The following is a 20,521-nucleotide window of genomic DNA, read 5'->3' on the forward strand; positions in this document are numbered from 1 at the left end:
CTGCTCAGGTGACGGGTATGCCAAAATCTCAAAAATCTAAAGATTTTAGATAAAGAATTTATCCATGTAACCAAAAACCACCTGTACCCCCAAAACCTATTAAAATAAAATTTTTAAAAATCACATTTTGAGAACTGTCTTACAATAAACACTAGAGACCCCAGGGAGATGGGCAGTTCCTGATGAGGGTGGCCTGGGAAACTTATCATATTCATTTTATTTTTTCCTCTTGTAAACTTCCACACAATCCATTTACATCTCTCTCATTGCATATTGTAAATTATTTTGTTGTATTATCATTCCTACTGCAGCCTAAATTTCCTGAGGCCAGGAGTCCCATCTGTCTTACCTGACACGAGGGATCTGCTGCATACTCCCATGGGGGACAATCCCCTTCACAGAGCGTTTACTACAGGCCAGAACACACTGTGTCTTGTTTAAGCCTCAGAAACATTCAAACCTGCTTATAATTACAGTTCTCTATTAATTAAAGGAATGAGTGATATCAATTTCATCTCTGGGCATCTTTTTAAAGAAATTTAAACGCTATTCCTTACCTAGAATTTCTACTCTGGCTTTTTTTTTAAATATATCTGTGATATACACACACCATTTTGAACAATGAACAAGATTACTCCTTCTCTCTTCCATTCTCCATTCATCAGAACATGAATCCATCATGTCCTCTGGATTTGAAAGCCAGGAAAGAAAAATTGGAAAGGAGGCTAGGTCTTAGCACAATGCCTGCCACTCTGGGCATGCCCCATAGCTATTGTAGAATGAATACATGAATGAATGAGTGCATGAATGAGTTGCTTTTCCAACATGGCCTCCCGAACACAGAGTATTACTTAAGAGAACTAGCTCTAAACCAGTAATATGCAGTTTACTAGTTGTGTGGCTTTGGTCAAGGTATTAAATGGGTTGACACCAGGAAAGTGCTTAAAACAATGTCTGTCATCTAGAAAATGTAATCGCTGTCACCATTATTACTATTCTTTAGGAAAACTCCTCCCCTCTCAAGTGAAAGCAGTTTCATGCCTCCTGGGCAACCTTCTGGGCTTACCTCCTCTCTTTTCTTTCAGTTGGACGGACTGGGTTGTGTTTCCAATGGAGTTCTGGACAAAGCAAACAAACTTCCTGCGAAGATCAGGCTGAGTGACTTTTTCCAAGATGATATTACGCTCAATGATTTCATCCTTTAAAGTGGATTTAATACTGAGAAAGGAGAAAAAATACCACTCCATTCAGTAACATACATTGACACCCATTTGCAGCATTTGGAACACGTATAAGCAGCCAACAGTTTGGCTTTTAGAGAACTGTGAGATCAATAGTATAAGATACCATGAGAATGTAAGATGGTCAAAAAGGGCTCATTCTTGACTCAATTATTGACTCTTCTAAGCATTCACGCTAAAACGTTATTTACTTGTCAGACTCATCTGACCTTCCTCACTCTAAGAATTCCCCTTGAAAATAGATAATAACAATACCTTAAGAAAAATATTTAAAATGACCAACTCCTACCGAAGGTTTACTATGTATCAGTCCCTCTTCTGCACACCAAATATGGACTCTAATGTCCTCCATTCCTCACCTCCCAGGAACCCTAGAGTATAATAGGATCATAATGGCCTTGGCCAGTGACAAGGACAAGGCAAAGAAGGTGGGTGAGTAGCCCCAGCCACACCGCAGGGAATGGGCTGCCTGATTCCTGGGCTTATGCCATGCTGCTCCACCCAGGAAGTTGGGAGTCTTGGCATTTATTCGCAATTTGAGTTATCCGAAGTTACCAATCTACAATCCATCTTTGTGTTAAGAAATCTTGTGTATGTGAATGATGTTTTAGGCTGTGTTGCTCTGAGACCACGATGCCAGCTCCTATTCACTGAGTGCTTCCTACCTGTCACACATTGTGATAGGCATAACACCTCTGCTGTAACCACCCCTCCCAGTGAGCTTGCAAAGTGCAGGCTATTATCCATAGATTATCAATGGGTGATGGAGGCTCACAAGGGCTAAGGGTCATATTGCCACCAGATAGAAAATGGGTTTAAACTCAAGGGTGGGTGATGTCAAAGCATCTTGACTACACTCTCCTACTGTGAACTCTAATGCAATAACAGCTTAAGATGGGCCCCGATGACCTTCCTGATCTTAAAAGTTCTTACTAAATTTTATCGTTGTGACCGAAATTTGTTCTGTACTTTTTTTGTAATGATGTATACTTTTCAAAATGATATGGCATTTGCTTATTGATATCTATTAAGTATCAGAAGAAGGTACTTAATGCATAGACTCTTACTCTGGGTCACATCTTCGAAAAATCAGGGAATGCATCCTTTAGAGACACGTCTGATTGGACATCACTGGATCCAGGCCCTTTGATCCTTCTGGGGACTGGAGATCAACTTTTTTTGTGATTGGATAGCTCCAAATATCTAGGGTTTTCTACCGGCCAAAATATCTCACCAGTAAATTCGAACCACTGATCCGGGTTCTGTGCTCCAAAGAGCAACAAACCAAGTCAAATTTCTCAAACAACGTAATAGCTCCCAAGGATTTCAAGACAGAGAGCCCTCCTCTAAGCCTCTTTTTCGGGGTTAAGTTGCTTCAGGTATTCCTCACTTCACATATTTTTTGTCAGACTTCTTATTATGATGCCATTTCCCCTGGTTGTTTTCCAGACTGTTCATTATCCCACACATCTGGATCCCTGGACCTGCCACACTCTGAACGGGTGGCACCGGTGAAAAGCAGAGTGAGGGTAAGCAGCATTTCCTCCCATTTCTTGGACGTATTACTTATCTCCAAGCAGTCTGGGTCAGTACATCTGTTTGCTCAATAGCTTGACTTTGAAAGCAGCCACGTCAAACTGTTTCTACAAATTGAGGTTTAAAGCAACTTAAATATTTCATTCAATGACCCTTTGCACTTTGCATTTCTGTACTTTTATTTTCACCACTAGTCGGTGCTCGTGGCTACACCATCAACTGTATGGTTCAGAAGATTCTAAAGGTAAAAGTGTCTCTTCTGAATTGCAGAGAACAGAATCCTTGAGTTTTTTTCTTACCTTTTCGCCTCAGGTACTGAGACTTCCCACTCTAGGTCAGAATCTTTGATGTACCATTTTATGACAGGGTTAAAGACCCTTTCAAAGCCAAACCGTGCTTTGCAGCTTATAGTTAAAGGCTTTCCTGAAAATGAAGAGGCCACAGAAAACAAGAAGGAAGCTGGTGAGAACACTTTGTCCTATGCCTGGGAGGAAGACGTCGCCAGAAGCTGTTTCCTGATGCAGTCAGGTTTGCAGGTAGAATATGTGTGCCAGAAATAATGAAGCATGTACACAGCTCTCATTCAGAAATGCATAAAACCAGGTACATTTGTTCTATTGGGCAATCCTTCTATCTCAACCATATGACCATATGTTCTTAAAATGAAGATGAGCATGGTTATATCACTAAGCGCCCTTATGTGGATTGAGGGAGACACTAAGAAAAACTAAGAAAATGAGGAGTTTCTGAGATCAGCCCAGTCTTCTGCACTACTGTTGAAGTACAAGGTGTGTCCATAAAGAAAATATTACTATCCAATATTTGTTGATTAAGTAAAAATCATAAGGTTATTGTAGCACATGGTTTAAATAAAAAATCATTTTGATATTAAACAATTTTTCTGAACAATTCACTATGGATAGGCATGCATGGTATGAGACTAACTTTTTTCTACCCATTTTTTTCATGAGGAATATTCAGATATGCTGTGCCTCAAACTTAATATTTAACCATGAAATGATTAGGAGCTCCATTTGAAAACTCATCTTTGCACCTTAACATTTTTCCACTGGTAATACTTTATAATTAACTAATACATATGTAACTTGACTATTTGAATTAATCTAAGTTTTTCCGCCTTTCCTCCTTCCTTCCATTCCTGTGATGTTGAGCATATAGCTAGTGCTATTTCTAGAGTCAGAACACACCATTTCTGCCATCTAGTGTAAAAAAAACATGTATTTTTACATTTCTTTCTAAAATAATAAATCTCTTAGTAGCATTTTAGAAAAATATTTATATTATTAAAAGAAAAACAGCATTTTATTTTTAATACAGCAATTCTTATTTGTCTGTGTAGAAAGACATAGATGTTATTGAAGTTGACAAAATAAAAGGATACCCACAGGGAAGTCAATTTCTCCTCAACCCCAAAGAAGACGCTACTTTGGAATACAAATTGTTTGAGCAGGGGTTGTAGAATTCTACTACAATTCTCTTAAATGCCAGACTAAATGTCATATTCATAAGAGTTAATGTTACTCAGGTTGGCAAATTTGTAGTCATAACTGATAGACCTAACCAACATATACAAAATCTGTTCCTGGGGGAAGTTAAGGAAGAATAAAATCTATTGATCAGGTTTTATGCTCCAGCCACTTAACATACATTGTCCCATTATTTCTCAATATAATTTTTTTTTCTTTGAGATGGAATCCCCCTCTGTCACCCAGGATGGAGTGCAATGGTGCGATCTTGGCTCACTGGAATCTCTGCCTCCCAGGTTCAGGTGATTCTCCCGCCTCACCATCCTGAGTAGCTGGGATTACAGGCACCCACACCCACGCCCGGCTAATTTCTGTAGTTTTAGTAGAGATGGGGTTTCACCATGTTGGCCAGGCTGGTCTCAAACTCCTGACCTCAAGAGATCTACCCACCTCAGCCTCCCGAAGTGCTGGAATTACAGGCATGAGTCACCATGCCCAGCCTGCAATGTAATCTTTTAGGGTCAGTTTTATGATAGCTATTTGTGGATTTAAGTACTGAGGCTTAAAGGATGAAGTAACTGTGCAAGGTCACAAAACTAGTCAATGGCTGAGTTACGATTCACACCCAATTCTGTTTGACTGGAAATCCCAATGCTGTTTTCCTTCTATCACACTTAGACCTGCTCCCAGCAGCACAATGTCATTCAAAGGCGATGAGGCCCAGCTTACCAAGTTCTACTTCCAGTGTGCTCTCGACAGGATCCAAAATATCTGGTTTGAGTTTAGTGTCTGCCACTGAAAGATGAAAACAAAGATTATTATTTGCATTGAGAAGTCTGAAGGCCTGCTTGATGAAGATTTGGGTGCACAGCCACACTTTGATCTAAATGTCTTGGAGCTCTGTCTTCACATTTTACTAATTATCTGTAAGTTTAGGAATTCCGGTTTCCATGTGAAAAGCTTGCCCCCTAAAATGACTGCCACATTAGGTTGTGGGTGCTGGTAAAACATTAGTTGTTAATTGATCCATATCCACCTGCGTGCATTCTCTTTCACACTAATCCTGCCCCTTGCAGACCTGAGCTCTTATCCCTGTCTTTTCCCACAAGATTTCTTTGTGGTGCCATCTGGCTGAGTAATTGAACCGAAAGGAGAATCCACCCAAGAAACTGTGCAAGTCAAGCATATCCAAGTCCACCTGTCCATCCTTAAACTCATGGTTTATTTCAAAATAAAGAAGAGTCCAGTCCTTAATTAACAATTTTATCCATCAACATCTTGCCAAAAATATGCCTCCACTATCAAATATGCCTCCACTGTCAAATATGCCTCCACTGTCAAACTTCCTCCTGAAGGTGTGTCTTTTTCTGGATGAAGAAAAATTCAGGGTCTTTGCTGTTGACCTCATCTACTTTTACTTCTCAGAGACCTCCTTCTCCCCTTTGCACCATCTCAGTCCTGTATTTTTAACTTGTCTCTCTCTCCCTCTCTCTCTCTCTCTCTCTCTTTCTCTGGGCTTCTTCTCATCAGCATTTATTCATGCTCAGTCTCATCATCTTAAAAAAGAGAAAACACACCCTGCCTTATATCCCAGCCTCACTTACTCTCCTTTCTTCCCAGCCAAATTCTTGAGAGGCAGTTCTATGTGCTAATTTCCTCCATCCTTTCACCTCCTATGGAACCTGATTTCTGCCGCCATCTGTCCACTGAAACTGCTTTAGCCAAATTCACCAGTGCCACCTATGCACCTAAATCCACTGGGCATAATCAAATTTTTCATCTACTTTACCTCTTAGCAGCATTGGACACTGTTGGCCCTGCTCTCTTTGAAACCCTCTCTTCTTTTGATTCCATGTTCCCGTACTCTACTGCTTACCTTCAACCGCTATATTTGCTTCTCTGCCTGTCCCTTCCTCTGTGTCTCTTTTAACTATTAGTCCTCTCCTAGTGTTCTTTCACTTCTCCTGATACCCCTGGGTAGTAAGTTTACTCTCTAGGCCTCTTCCCTATGAAAGGTCTTGGTGCCTGAGGTTATGTCTTTCCTACCTCATCAATTTCACTTCCTTTGTTGCTCTTCTCTCCACCCTTCCACTGATATTCACTTGCTGATGTATGTTCCCATCCTCTTTGAGGATTGTCTTCCTCTTCTCTACCTCTTCAAGCATTCCCAGGTTTGGCTCTAGTCCCTTCTGTCTCTATGCCCACTTCCTAGGTGATCTCATTCAGTTCTTTGGCTTCAGATATTATGTAAAAATTGACCATCTTCACATTCACATCTCCAGCCCTAACTTCTCCAGACTGGCTTGTCCAAATACCTACTTGTCATCATGATTGGGATGACTAAAAGTCCTTTTAAGCCTAGTATTTAATCTCCTCTTCAAATGCTCTTTCCCTTCAGCTTTTTCAGTCTCCTTAAATGGTACCACCATTCACTAACTTATCCAGGGCAGAAAACAAAAAACTTCCTTGATTCTTCTCTTTCTCCTATCTTTTACGTAAAAACCATTATCATGCTCTGTTGACCTACAAGTCCAGCTACTTCTCATCACCTCTGCTAGGTCTATTCACAGCACAAGCAGAGGCATGGTTTAACCATGAGTCAAGCCTGCTGCTCCACGACTGTGCCTGCTCTCATCCTCTGTATTGATGTGCTCTGTCAGCACATTCCCTCCTTGACCAGCTCAAAGGCTGTCTTGTATCCATGGCTCCTGCTTTCCCTCTTCCTTTCTCCTGAACACCAAATTCTTTAGATTTACCTCTTAAACATTTCCAAAGTCATCCACTTCTCTCCATTCCCTCTACCACTCCCTTGTTCAGATCCCTATCAGCAACTGCCTGCTTGACCACAGAACTTCCTAACTCTTCTCCCTGCCTCCCTTCCTGCTCTTAAAAACCCACTTCCAACCCAACAAACAAGGTGATCTATCTTGAATACAAATTCAGTCATGACATTCTCCCACTTAAAACCCTCAATGCCTCCCCATTGTTCCTTCATAAATTTTAACACTTATTAGATAATTAGATAATTTTAACATGTATTAGAAGAGTGTGATGTCAATCTTGCTCCCAGATGCTCTCCTTCATCTCCTGGACATCAGCTCTGCTGCTTCATCAGTCTGGAATGGAAGCTCCCCACCCTTACTGAGCTGGTGTGTCCTCATCCATCAGCTCTCACTTGGAGCGGGCTTCCCCAGGTTGGGTCTGGTGGGTCTCCATGTGCCCATAGTGCTCCTTTTTCTTGCTGCACTGTATTATGATAACCTGCTTCATCTTCATCTTCTTCTCTAAATGGAAAGTTCTTGGAGGCTAGATAAAGCATCCAGGCACTCATTCTTTTTTTTTTTTTTTTTTTTTGAGACGGAGTCTCGCTCTGTCGCCCAGGCTGGAGTGCAGTGGCGCCCTCTCGGCTCACTGCAAGCTCCGCCTCCCGGGTTCACGCCATTCTCCTGCCTCAGCCTCTCCGAGTAGCTGGGACTACAGGCGCCCGCCACCACGCCCGGCTAATTTTTTTTTTTGTATTTTTAGTAGAGACGGGGTTTCACCGTGGTCTCGATCTCCTGACCTCGTGATCCGCCCGCCTCGGCCTCCCAAAGTGCTGGGATTACAAGCGTGAGCCACCGCGCCCGGCCCAGGCACTCATTCTTGTAGCCTTAGCTCCAAACCTGACACACATTACATGTTCAGTAAATATTTGTGTGGAAATGAATAAATGCGAGAATGAATGACTAAATGAGGAAGACAGGGATGATGACAGAGAGGGCTTGACTGAAATAGATGCAACAGATGTTGCAAGGTGTCCCTTGGGTGAGAGAAAGGCAGATTATGCCATTGAGAACTTGAGGGGCTAAGTGATGGCTGAGTAAAAGAACAATTACACATCACTTGGAGGGGAAAAGTGGTGCAAGTGGGGTATTCACATTCTAACTTCTCTTTCAAGGAGCAATCTAATAATATAAAATGAAATCTTATCTATATAACATCTAATCTAAAGTAATATAAAATAATTCTGAAGTGCTAGAGGGTGCAAGGGGCAGGAGAGTTTCACTTGGTCTTGGGGTGCTCCGTGTGGTTTGTATCTTGTAATAAAAGAAGATTAATATCTTAACTAACGGCTACGTCAACCACTCTGTTGCTCTTTGATATAAAGCATGAGTGACTGGCTCTCTTATGTTTTGACTTCTTAGGCCACATTTAAATTAATTCTATCACGTAGTTGATTCAAGCTGATGCTTGCAGATCTAGTAAGAACGACCTAAGGGAAAGGTTAGGACAAAAATAGACAAGTTGTGGAAGAAAGCCAATGAGCCAAAAAACATATAGCAAGATGTTCAACCTCATATTAGTCAGGGAAGTATACTATGGAGTAGAAAACAAACAAACAAAAATGAAGCTCCACTTAACACCAGTCATAAAGTCTGATAACACCAAGTATTACTTGGGAATAAAGGGCATTTACTGCTAATGGGGCTGTAAATTGGCAAACCAATAATTTAATATAATACCAAGTGTTTATGACACAAAACACATTTCATAACTCAAAACAATATTCTATTTTGTTAATAGATGCATACATATGTAGAAAAAGCATAAAAACATAAATGGAAATTATATAAATGACAAGATGCTACTATACTGCGGAAGCAAAGGCCTGGAAGAGAATGGGGTCATAGACCTCAAGTTGTCTTTGCAGTATTTTGTTACTTTAAAGAAAAAAAATTATGATTTTAAGCATGTGGGAAAATGGTAACATAGTTAAAACTGGTGATAGGTACCTGGATGTCACAATATTTCTGTGTGTGAAATGTTTAATACATTTTTTAAATTTATTACAAAAGCAAATCAGGAACATATTCATGGACAATCCAACTTGTGAGAATTTGAACCTGTTTCGGAACTTAGCCTTCCTTGGGGGATGGCAACTTTGATGTTTGCCCACATGAAAGATTTTACATTATTGCAAGTACATGACTATCCTTTTCTTTCCCTAAGAGGAAAAACTTACTAAGCCAAAAGAAGATAATTTTAATTTGCCACTCAGATCTCAAATCTTGAGATAAAAATCTCACTTACCAATGGTTCTCACTTGAACAACAGCTCTGACTGTCCATGAACTCACAGTATCCGACTGAGTGTAATCACATACGTATGTGCCCTGGTGATAGTCATAAACTTCATCCACTACAATTCGGTTGCTCCTTTCCACAGAGAGGAGTTTTCCATTCTAATCCAAAAGATATTTTAAGCAGATAATTTTTGCCATAGAAAAACTTTATGAAATACATACCTAAAGAAAAATCTTACAAATTTGAACAGGGAGGAAGAAGGTCAATCTGAGATAAGGGTATCCCACAAGCTATGAAGACATTGTGTTCAAAAACTGTACTTGTAGATTTGAAAAAAGAGGCATTTTCTAATACAATTGCATTATGTGTAGAGATGAGAGAGTCAAATCTCCAAACCTGATCAGCCCCTAAAGAGCTATTTAATATAGGACTTCCCAGAGCATGCGTGACTTGGAGCCCTGAGAGTATTCTGGAAGACCTGTAGTGTTCTAAGGGCTGAAACTGAAATGAATTTTTTAATGTGTGTGTGTATATATATATATATATACACACACACATATATACACATACACACACATATATATAACATATATTGTATATATTTACATATATAAACAGATACATACTTATAAATAAAAAATCATATATATTATACAAACAGAGGTTCTGGAACGTGAGTGGCTTTTTTCTCTTTCTGACAAAGCTGCTAAGTGAGAGCACTGAGAATCAACCTCATTTTTTTCTGGTTCTGAGTTTCATTTTCTGATTGAGGAATTTCCCTTCCACTTTGCCTGCCTACTAGTAGAAGCTGGGATTCCCCCACACCACATCCCTGGTGTGTTTCCTGTGGTCCAAGAAGGAATTTCCAGCAGGCTGGAAAGGAGACTAAGGGTGGGGGCAGACTGGCCAGAGAAGGGCAGCTGTGGGCAGGAAGCAAAACAAGGCCAAGAGGTGGTGGTATACAAGGCTAAATATACAGCAGGTGATCTCAAGAATCAGGAAATTTTCAAAAGGAAGTTTTAAAACATAGGGGGAAATTCAAAGGTAAAACTTCAGAGGACGCAGTGATAACATACAAAGATCAGAATTTGGGGGAGAGACATGTCATAAATCGTATGAGAATGTAATGGTGGGAGGACGCAGAGCCGTAACTAAGACCTCACCTAAGCCATAGGGGAGGATAGGGAATAATATATCTTTTTTACCCATAAAAAGGTAAGTGAGCTTAGCATGTGTCATTAAGACTTTATGAAATGGAACTTAGAGGAAACATCAAAGAAAAGAAATTAGGGAGAAGCAATTTATGCCAAGGATAATGGGAAACCCATTCTAATAATACAATTACAGATCATCCTCATAGGACAAAGAGAGGCTAATGCAGCTGCACAGGGAACTCTTGGTTTTGCTCATATGTGAAGCAGTCATGAGCAGAATATGGAAACAAGAACATCCGCCACTGTGAATATGGATGAATAATGTCCGTAAGTCTTCTAAAGAATGGAGGCATGCAAAAAAAAAAAAAAAAAAATGAAGACACTGCAAAGGACTTTTAAAGGTATATGTGAAGCAGGGAGAAGAACACAGTTATTCTTACTACTAGGGGCAGGTATTATAATATTATACTGCAATATTATTGATTTCTTATACTACAAGTCAGTACAGCTACTGAGCATCATGCACACTGTGTTATTCTATGGGAATGGTACTTCCTGGATTTGGGCAACACAGTGGAGCTCCTAGCTGGACTTCCACTACCTAGTCTGGGAGGACTCCAAAGACCTTCATTTCTTTCACTCTCCTCCCTGGCCTATTCTCCCTGGTGATTTCAGGTTTTCATGTCCATTTTAATGTTCCTTATCATAGACTCATTGTGTCCAGGTCTGTATTCATTGCAGCTTTCCTGCTCCTAATTGAATTTACTACTACTATGTCATATATGTTGAGCCAGAAAAACACCAAATATGCCACTCATCTATTTTACACACACTCCCAGTCAAAGCTTTTAATCTTTCATTTTATTACATGAAAATATCTCTAGCATCTGCCACCTTCTTTCTGTTTCCACTTCTTTCTGTCCTGTCCTGGATCAGGACTCACACTCATAAAGTTCAAACACCTCAACAAGGTCCCCGTAACCATCATGAGCAACCCACAACCTTTGTTTCCATTCTAGTCCTAATTAAACCACTCAAGAGCTCTCAGCTCCCATCACAGTGAGCCATTCAGTGTGACCATTCACTGAATATACCCTTTGCTTTTCTGTTTCTGTTGTCTATGTTGCTCTTTCCTGTTAAGTGTAGTTGCAGTCTCTTGCCCCAGTTATCAACTAACAACATTCTATTGATAGATTTTTTAAAATAATATTTACCTTTTAATGGGAATGAAGTATATTATGGAAATTATTGATAATGGGCTAGATGTCAATTTCTAGTGAAAGTCTTGAATTAATTATTTAACAGATGGTTTATGAACCCTTAGAAAAGGAAGTGATGGTTAATATCAGCCAGCTTGCATTTGCTAACAACAATCATATCAAGGTAATCTCATTGTTGCCCACAATTGAATAGACTACAGGTTCACAGGAGTACAGCAGACACAGGGTATCTTCACTATTGTGAGTCACTTGAAAACTATTCTCATGATCTCTCTGTTAAACCAAGGGTACATTGTGAGCTGAATGATCAGATATAGAGCATTCAAGTGCCCTTTTAGTTAATTAAGCAACACCCTTGCGTTGTGGATGAATGGATCATATATAACTAGAAGGATCAAACTGGAGTCAACAGCAGAGCACTCTGTCCCTGGTGCTAGCCTCGTTGGTAGTTTTAGCAGGGGCTTGAGGGAGAACATATCATGCTGATCTCATCTACATGTCTCACAAACCTGCGTGTGATGGCTAATATGTCAGCATTCAAAATCAGAATTCCAACCTCTTGACATGTAGAATGGACTAAAAACAACAAATTAGCATTTAACAGAAATACATATAAAATAATGAACATCAGTTACAAATTCTACTCTACAAACAAAAATAGAGAGAACTGGCTTGATTTCAGTTTTTGTGAAAAGACTTGCCTGCCAACTCAGAATAAATCAACCATATAATGGGGCTGTCCCAAAGCTAAAACAATTATGGGCTGTGGCAATATTCTGTTCTGAACAAGTAAGGAAATGCTTCCTCTGTTACAGTGCTGGTTAGACGGCATATAGATGATTGTTTTGAACAGGTATTAGAAAGCTGTCCAGATCTTCAGAGTTCTAAAATGTTCATAGTGAGAATAATCAAATGGGCCAATGTTTCAACCCTGGAAACAGTTTTGAGAAATATAATCTAAATTATCTTCTTCCTATTTAGAAACACATTAAATTACCTTCTTCTCTATTTAGAAACACATTAATCTTTGGATCTAGCCAGTCTCACCATGCTCACCAGTTCTCCACAGCACTAGGCCCACAGGATGCCAACAGGTGCCAGTTACAAGAACTAGGAAATGAGAAGAAATATCAGGTATAGGTACAAAACTTCTTTGGGGTCGGCATGATGGCTCACACCTGTAATCCTTGCACTTTGAGAGGCCAAGGCAGGTGGATCACCTGAGGTCAGGAGTTCGAGACCAGCCTGGCCAACATGGTGAAACCCCATCTCTGCTAAAAATACAAAAATTAGCTGGCTGTGGTGGCGCACACCTGTAATCCCAGCTACTCGGGAAGCTGAGGCAAGAGAATAGCTTGAATCTGGGAGGTGGAGGTTGCAATGAGCCACGATTGTGCCAGTGCACTCCAGCCTAGGCGACAAAGGGAGAGATTCCATCTCAAAAAACAAACAGACTTCTTTGTGGTTGGCATGATGGCTCACATCTGTAATCCCAGGACTTTGGAAGGTCAAGGCAGGAGGATTGGTTGAAACCATGAATTTGAAACAAGCCTGAGCAACATAGTGAAACCCCTTCTCTACAAAAAAATTTTAAAATTAGCTGGGTGCAGTGGTGTGTGCCTGTGGTCCCAACTACTTGAGATGCTAAGGCTGGAGGATCACTTGAGCCCAGAAGTTCAAGACTGCAGTGAGTTGTGATTATACCACTGCACCCCAACCTAGGTGGCAGAATGAGATCCTATCTCTAAAACAAACAAACAAACAAAAACCTTCCATGCAACACAGGGCTTAAAATCAACCCAGCAGCCATGTCAGAAGTGTGGTAAGAGAATGTGGCATGAGTGAGATTGTCTTAAACCACCAATGGAAATGTTATTCAAGGTGAAAGTCCTACTAATGGGAGGTCACAGCAATGTCGTCAAAACTTATATCTCGGTGCCCTAGGCCAGTACAGAAGAGACTTTCCTACTGCCCTTGATTATAATTTTGACTTGTGTCAAGGATTTGCTTAGCTGAAGATCATAAAATGCTGTTACATTACATGTAACTATTATTTACTTAAGATGAAGTCTGTTTATGCTGAGGCTATTTTTTCATTACATTTTTAGAAATTAGAAAAATACATAGAAAAAGTTAGTAGAATAAATAATAAATAACTCACTTTAATTCTGACTTTTTCAGTCGTTAAATATTTTAATTAATAATCTCCAAGCATGGTGACCCAGCCAGGCCCCTGCACTTTCCTGCAGCCTTCCCTGGGCCAGGAGGCAAGGGCAGGTCAGCAATTACCTGCAGAGGGAGCAGCTGGCCCCACCCAGGCCCAGAAGGTGCGTGGCAACCCAATCAAGCCTCAATGCTCTGCTTAAGGCTATCCCTGGCCCAGAGGTAAGATCAAGCCCACACACATCTTTGTAGCCTAGTTTCTCCCCCTGCCCATCCCAAATTGCTGAGCAGCAATCCCAGATAACTCACTTTGCCTCAGAGCCTAGCATGTTGCCCTGCCCAACTACACATTCTAACAATGGTATTTCTTGGCCAGATGTAGGGCATTTGGGTGCCCTTTTAGTTAATTAAGCAACTCCTTCATGTTGTGGGTGAATGGAAGACACAAGGGTATTGCTCTGTGACTGCCTCTGATCAGGCAAAGTTGCAAACTATTTGGGAAGACAGTCTGCAACTTTGCCTGATCAGAGGCAATCACAGAGCCCAGCCAGCGGCTCAACCTGACCGTAGAGTTCAGAAAGTAGTCTCACTGGAACACAAAGTACAGCAAGCAATTCCACTTGACCTCAGTGCACAGAAAACAGCCAAGCCTACCTAGAAAACTCAACACCAAAGTCTGCTTATCTGGGGTTGCTACCAACTTGCCCACCTGGAATCCCAAGCTAGACTACATAGTGAAGGTCTGCTACCGCCAAAGATCACCTACAAAGACCAAAAGAGGTGGCTGTTTCCTCAACTGCATAGGCACCAATGCAAGGACCAATGATTATGAAAAATCAAGGAAATATGACACCACCAAAAGAAACTAATAAAGGCATCATAATGAAATTGGAAGAAGTAAAGATCTAAGAAATGACTGACAAAACTTCAGAATAATCTTCTTAAAGTAGTTTAGGAAACTACAAGAAAATATGCACAAAAAATAAAATAAATTTTAAAAACAATTTTCAAACAAAATGAAAAGTTTAATGGAGAAATAAAAAAAAGTTTTAAATAGAAATCCTTCTTGAAGTGTGGGTGTTTGAAGAATAAAGAATATAATACCCGAACTATAATTATCAACAGCAGATTTGATTAAGCAGAAGAAAGCATCAGTGATATCAAAGATGACGTTTGAAATTATCTAGTCAGAGGAGCAAAAAGAAAAAAGAATGAAAAGCCTTATGGAAATTATGGGACACCTTCAAGAGAACTCAGATTCACATAATAGGAATTTTAGAAGATGGAAGAAAAAAGAAGTCAGAAAGCGTATTTAAGGGAATACTGGCTGAAAATTTCCCAAATCTAGGGAAAGATGACATTCATGCATAGGAAACTCAGATGTTGCCAATCAAATTCAACCCAAAAGGGGTTTACCAAGATACATCATAATCAAATTGTCAAAAATTCAAAGACAAAAAGAGAATATTGAAAGTAGCAAGAGATGAGAAACATATCATGTTCAAGAAAGTCCCAATATTGCTATCAGTGGATTTCTCAGCAGAAACACTATAGGCCAGGAGAGAGTGGGATGATATATTCAGTGTTGAAGGAAAAAAACCCAAACAAACTGCCAACCAAGCAAAGCTGTCCTTCAGAAATGAGAGGGAAATTAAAACTTTCCCAGACAAACGAAAACTAAAGGAGTTCATCACCACTTGGTCTACTTTTAAGAAATGCTAAAGGGAATTATTTAAACTGAAATGAATGCCTGCTAATTAATAACAAAAAATATGGCCAAGCGCAGTGGCTCACGCTTGTAATCCCAGCACTTTGGGAGGCCGAGGCAGGTGGATCATGAGATCAGGAGATCGAGACCACGGTGAAACCCCGTCTCTACTAAAAATACAAAAAAAATTAGCCCGGCGTGGTGGCGAGCACCTGTAGTCCCAGCTACTCGGAGAGGCTGAGGCAGGAGAATGTCATGAACCCAGGAGGCGGAACTTGCAGTGAGCCGAGATCGCGCCACTGCACTCCAGCCTGGGCGACAGAGCGAGACTCCGTCTCAAAAAAAAAAAAAATAACAAAAAATATGAAAGTAAAAAATTCAATGGTAATAAGTAATACATAGTCATATTCATAATTTTCTAATAATGTAAGCATGGTATATAAAGCAATTTATCATTACTATGAAGGTCAATAGACAAAACTAATAAAAACAACCCTAGCTGTAATTAATCATCAACAAATAGAAACTACAACAAATGTAAAATTTAACATCAAAACCATAAAAGGTAAGGGGAAGGAAATTAAAGTGTACTTTTTGTATATAAAGTTAAGTTGTTATTGGCTTAAATAGCCTGTTATAAACTGTTCTATGGAAGCCTCATGGTAACCACAATACAAAAACGTGTAGTAGTTGCACAAAATATGAATATAAAAGATTCAAAGCGTAGCACCAAAGAAAGCCATCAAAACACAAAGGAAGACACTAACAGAGAAAAAAGTAACAAAAAAACCTACAAAACACACAGAAAATAAGTTACGAAATGGCAACAGCATGTGCTTATCTACCAATAATTACCTTGAGTGTAAATGGATTAATCAAACCATTTACAGTATGTCTCCAATCAAAAGACATTTAAAGGCTAAACGGGTTTTTAAAAATTCAGCCATATGTTGCCTTCAAGAGATTTACTAATAAGGACACATACAGACTAGAAGGGAAAAGATGAACAAAGATATTTCACACAAATGAAAACCAAGAGAGAGCAGGGATAGCTCTACCTATATCAGACAAAATAGACTTTCAGTAAAAAACTATAAAAAGAGACAAGAAAGATCATTGTATAATGATACAGAGTCCATTCACTAAGAGGATATAACAATTGTAGATACATAGACACCCAACATTAGAGCGCTTAAATATGTAAGGCATTTATTAAATGAAGAAAGAGATAGACTACAATACAATAATAGTAAGAAACTCAATACCTTAATTTCAACCATGGACAGCTCATTTAAACAGAAAATAAACTTCAAAAATTGGCCTTGAATTACACTTTTGACGAAATGGACCTAACAGACATATACAGAACATTCTATCCAACAGCAGCAGAATACACATCCTTCTCAAGTACACATAGAACATTTTCCAGGAAGGATATGTTCAGCTACAAGCTAAGTCTTAACTTTAAGAAAATTGAAATCATATCAAGTGTCTTTTGGGCTACAAAGGCATAAAGGTAGAAATCTAAAAACAGAAAATATCTTGGAAGATATGCACATATGCAGAAATGAAACAAAATGCTCCTAAACAACCAATGGGATAAAGAAGAAATAAAAAGGAAGTTAAAAAATAACAAGACAAACAAAAGTCAAAACACAATGTACTAAAACATGTGGGATGCAGGAAAAGCAGTCCTGAGGGAAATTTATAGCAATGAATGTCTGCATTGAAACACAGGAAAGATTTCAAATAAACAATCTAATGATACACAGAAAGATTTAGAAAAAGGGTCATAAATTAAGCCCAAAGTTTGCAGAAGAAAGGAAATAACAAAGATAAAAGCAAAAATAAATGAAACAGAGATTAGAAAAACAGTAGGCAAAAATGAATAAAACTAAGAGTTGGTTTACTGAAAAAACTAAAAACAAAATCAACAAACTCTTAGCTAGACTAAGAAAAAAGAGAACACTCAAACAGATAAAATCAGAAATGAAAGAGGAGACATTACAACCAATATCACAAAAATACAAAGGATTATAAGAAACTACTATGAACAATTATACGCCAATAAAATGAATAATCTAAAAGAAAAAGATACATTCCTAGACACATTCAACCTACCAAGATTGGATCATAAAGAAACAGAAAATCTAAACAGACCAATAATGAATCAAGAGACTGAATCAGTAGTAAAACTTCCAAGCTAATTTTATGAAGCAAGCATCACTCTGATACCAAAGCCAGAAAAGGCCAGTACAAGAAAATTACAGGCCCGTATCCCTGAAAAATACAGATGCAAAAATCCACAACAAAATGTTAGCAAAGCAAATTCAACCATACATTAAAAGAATCATTCACCATGATCAGCTGGGATTTCTCCCTGGGATGCAAAGATGATTCAATATACATGAATCAATAAATATGATAGACTACATTAATAAAATGAAAGATAAAAACTGTATGACTATCTCAATCGATGCAGAAATATCATTTGACAAAATTTAACACAGTTCATGATAAAAACCCTCAACCAATTAAGTATAGAGGGACTGTACCTCAATACAATAAAGGCCATATATGACAAACCCATAGCTATACTCAATTGTGAAAAGTTGAAATCTTTTCCTGTAAGTACAGATTAACAAAATAGGAATGTGCACTCTTACTACCTCTTTTCATCATAGTACTGGAAGTCCTAGCCAGATCAATTAGGCAAGAGAAAGAAATAAAAAGCATTTTAGTAGAAAAACAAGTAAAATTACCTTTATTTGTTGATGACATGATCTCATCTATAGACAACTCTAAAGACTCCACCAAAAAACTGTTAGAAGTGATAAATGAATTCAGTAAAATTGCAGGATGTAAAATCAACATATAAAAATCATAGTGTTTCCCTGCACTGATAATGAACTGTCTGCAGAAAAGGAAATTAAGTAAACAAGCCCACTTACCATAGGAACCAACATAGTAAAATAGTTGGATATAAATTTAACCGAGAAGGTAAAGGACCTATATACTGAAAATTATTTTAAAAAAACTAACAAAAGGAATGGAAGAAAACACAAATAAATATAAAAGTATCCTGTGTCCATAGACTGGAAGAATTAATATTGAGAAAATGTCCTTACTACTCAAAGTGATCTACATATTCAATGCAAACCCTATCAAAATGTCGTTATTTTTACAGAAATACAAAAAACTACACTTAAATTCATATGGAACCACAAAAGACCCCAAATAACCAAAACAATCTTGAGAAAAAGAACAAAGCTAGATGTTTCACACTCCCTGATTTCAAAATATATTGCAAAGCCATTTAAATCAAAACAGCATGGTACTGGCATAAAAACAGACACATCAACAAATGGAATATGATAGAAAGCCCAGAAAGAAACCCACACATGTATGGTCAATAGATTTTAAAAAAAAAAGATGCCAAGAACACACAATGGGGAAAGGATTATCTCTCCAATAAGTGGTGTTAGGAAAATCGGTTATCTACAGGGAGAAGAATGAAATTGTATCTCATAGCACATAGAACCCATCAATTCAAAATGGGTTAAAGAACGAAATATAAGACCTAAAGTTGTAAAACTTCTAAAAGAAAACATAGGGGGAAAGCTCTACAGCACTGTTATGGGCAAATTTTTTTTTGAATATGACCCTGAAAGCACAGGCAACAAAAACAAAAATAGACAAATGATATAGCATAAAACTAAGAAGCTTCTGTGTAGCAAAGGAAACAATGGAGTGAAGAGACTACCCACCAAATGGGGAAAATATTTACAAGCCATATATCTGATAAGCAGTTAATATCAAGAATTCATAAGGAACTCAAACACTGCATTAGCAAGAAAACAAATAGCCCATTTTAAAAATAGGCAAGATATCTGAAAAGATTTTTCTGAAAAGAAAGGATGCAAATGGCCAACAACCATATGAAAAAATGCTGAGTATCACTAATCATGATAGAAATACAAACTGAAAGCACAGTGACATATCACCTCACACTTAGAGTGGCTTTTATCAAAAAAATTAATCTGTTGTACATTGTTGGTAGAAATGTAAATTAGTACAGCCATTATGAGAAACTCTATGAAGTCTCATCAGAAAAACTAAAAATAGAACTGCCATATGATTCAGCAATCCCACTTTTGGGTACATATCCAAAGAGATTGAAATCAATATGGCAAAGGGTTAACTACGCTCCTATGCTTACTGCAGCACTATTCACAATAGCCAAGATATGGAATCAACCTCAGTGTCCATCAACAGAGGAATGGACAAAGAAAATGTGATACATGTACACAATGAAATACTATTCAGCCTTTACAAAAGGAAATTCAATCATGTGGGACAACATGAATAAACTTGGAAGCTATGCTAAGTGAAATAAGCCAGGCACAGAAAGACAAATGCTGCAAGATCTCACTCATATATAGGACCTTAAAAAGTTGAACTCATAGAAGTAGAGAGTAGAATGACGATTAGTAGAGGCTTCATTGGTGGGGAGAAGAGGGTGAATGGGGAGATACTGGTCAAAGAGTACAAAGTTTCAGATAGATAGGAGGAATAAGTTTTCAGACATATTTCATAGCAGGATAACTATAGCCAAAAATATTGTATTGCACATTTCAAAATAACTAAGAGAATAAGTTTCAAATGTCTGTCCACAAAAAAAAGTAAGCAAGGTGATGGATGTGTTAATTAGCTTGAGTTAATCACTCTATATTGTATACATATATCAAAACATCACATCAATACTTTTTTTTGTATGTGGTATGAGATACAATTTCATTCTTCTCCCTATAGATAACCAGTTTTTCTAACACCATTTATTGGAGAGGTAATCCTTTCCCCATTGTGTGTTCTTGGCATGTTTTTTTTAAACCTATTGACCATTAAATGTATTGTATACATTTAATCTATTGTAAATGTATACAATTATG

At 38.4% G+C, this 20,521-nt stretch overlaps 1 protein-coding gene across 50 annotated transcripts in view; it reads right to left on the minus strand.

Annotated features, from left to right (window-relative positions):
• IL18RAP (interleukin 18 receptor accessory protein) overlaps positions 1-20,521 on the minus strand; it is a 34,840-nt gene that overhangs the window by 6,274 nt on the left and 8,045 nt on the right. For all 50 annotated transcript variants that reach the window (XM_063616729.1, XM_063616735.1, XM_063616730.1 and 47 more), the window contains 4 exons: positions 9,335-9,485; positions 4,994-5,059; positions 3,077-3,200; positions 1,067-1,218 (listed from right to left, as the gene is read on the minus strand). In XM_063616729.1, coding sequence (XP_063472799.1) covers positions 1,067-1,218; positions 3,077-3,200; positions 4,994-5,059; positions 9,335-9,485 — 493 coding nt within the window. The remainder of the gene's footprint in view (positions 1-1,066; positions 1,219-3,076; positions 3,201-4,993; positions 5,060-9,334; positions 9,486-20,521) is intronic.

Source organism: Symphalangus syndactylus, chromosome 14 (assembly GCF_028878055.3).
Source record: "Symphalangus syndactylus isolate Jambi chromosome 14, NHGRI_mSymSyn1-v2.1_pri, whole genome shotgun sequence".
NCBI classification, from domain to species: Eukaryota; Metazoa; Chordata; class Mammalia; order Primates; family Hylobatidae; genus Symphalangus; species Symphalangus syndactylus.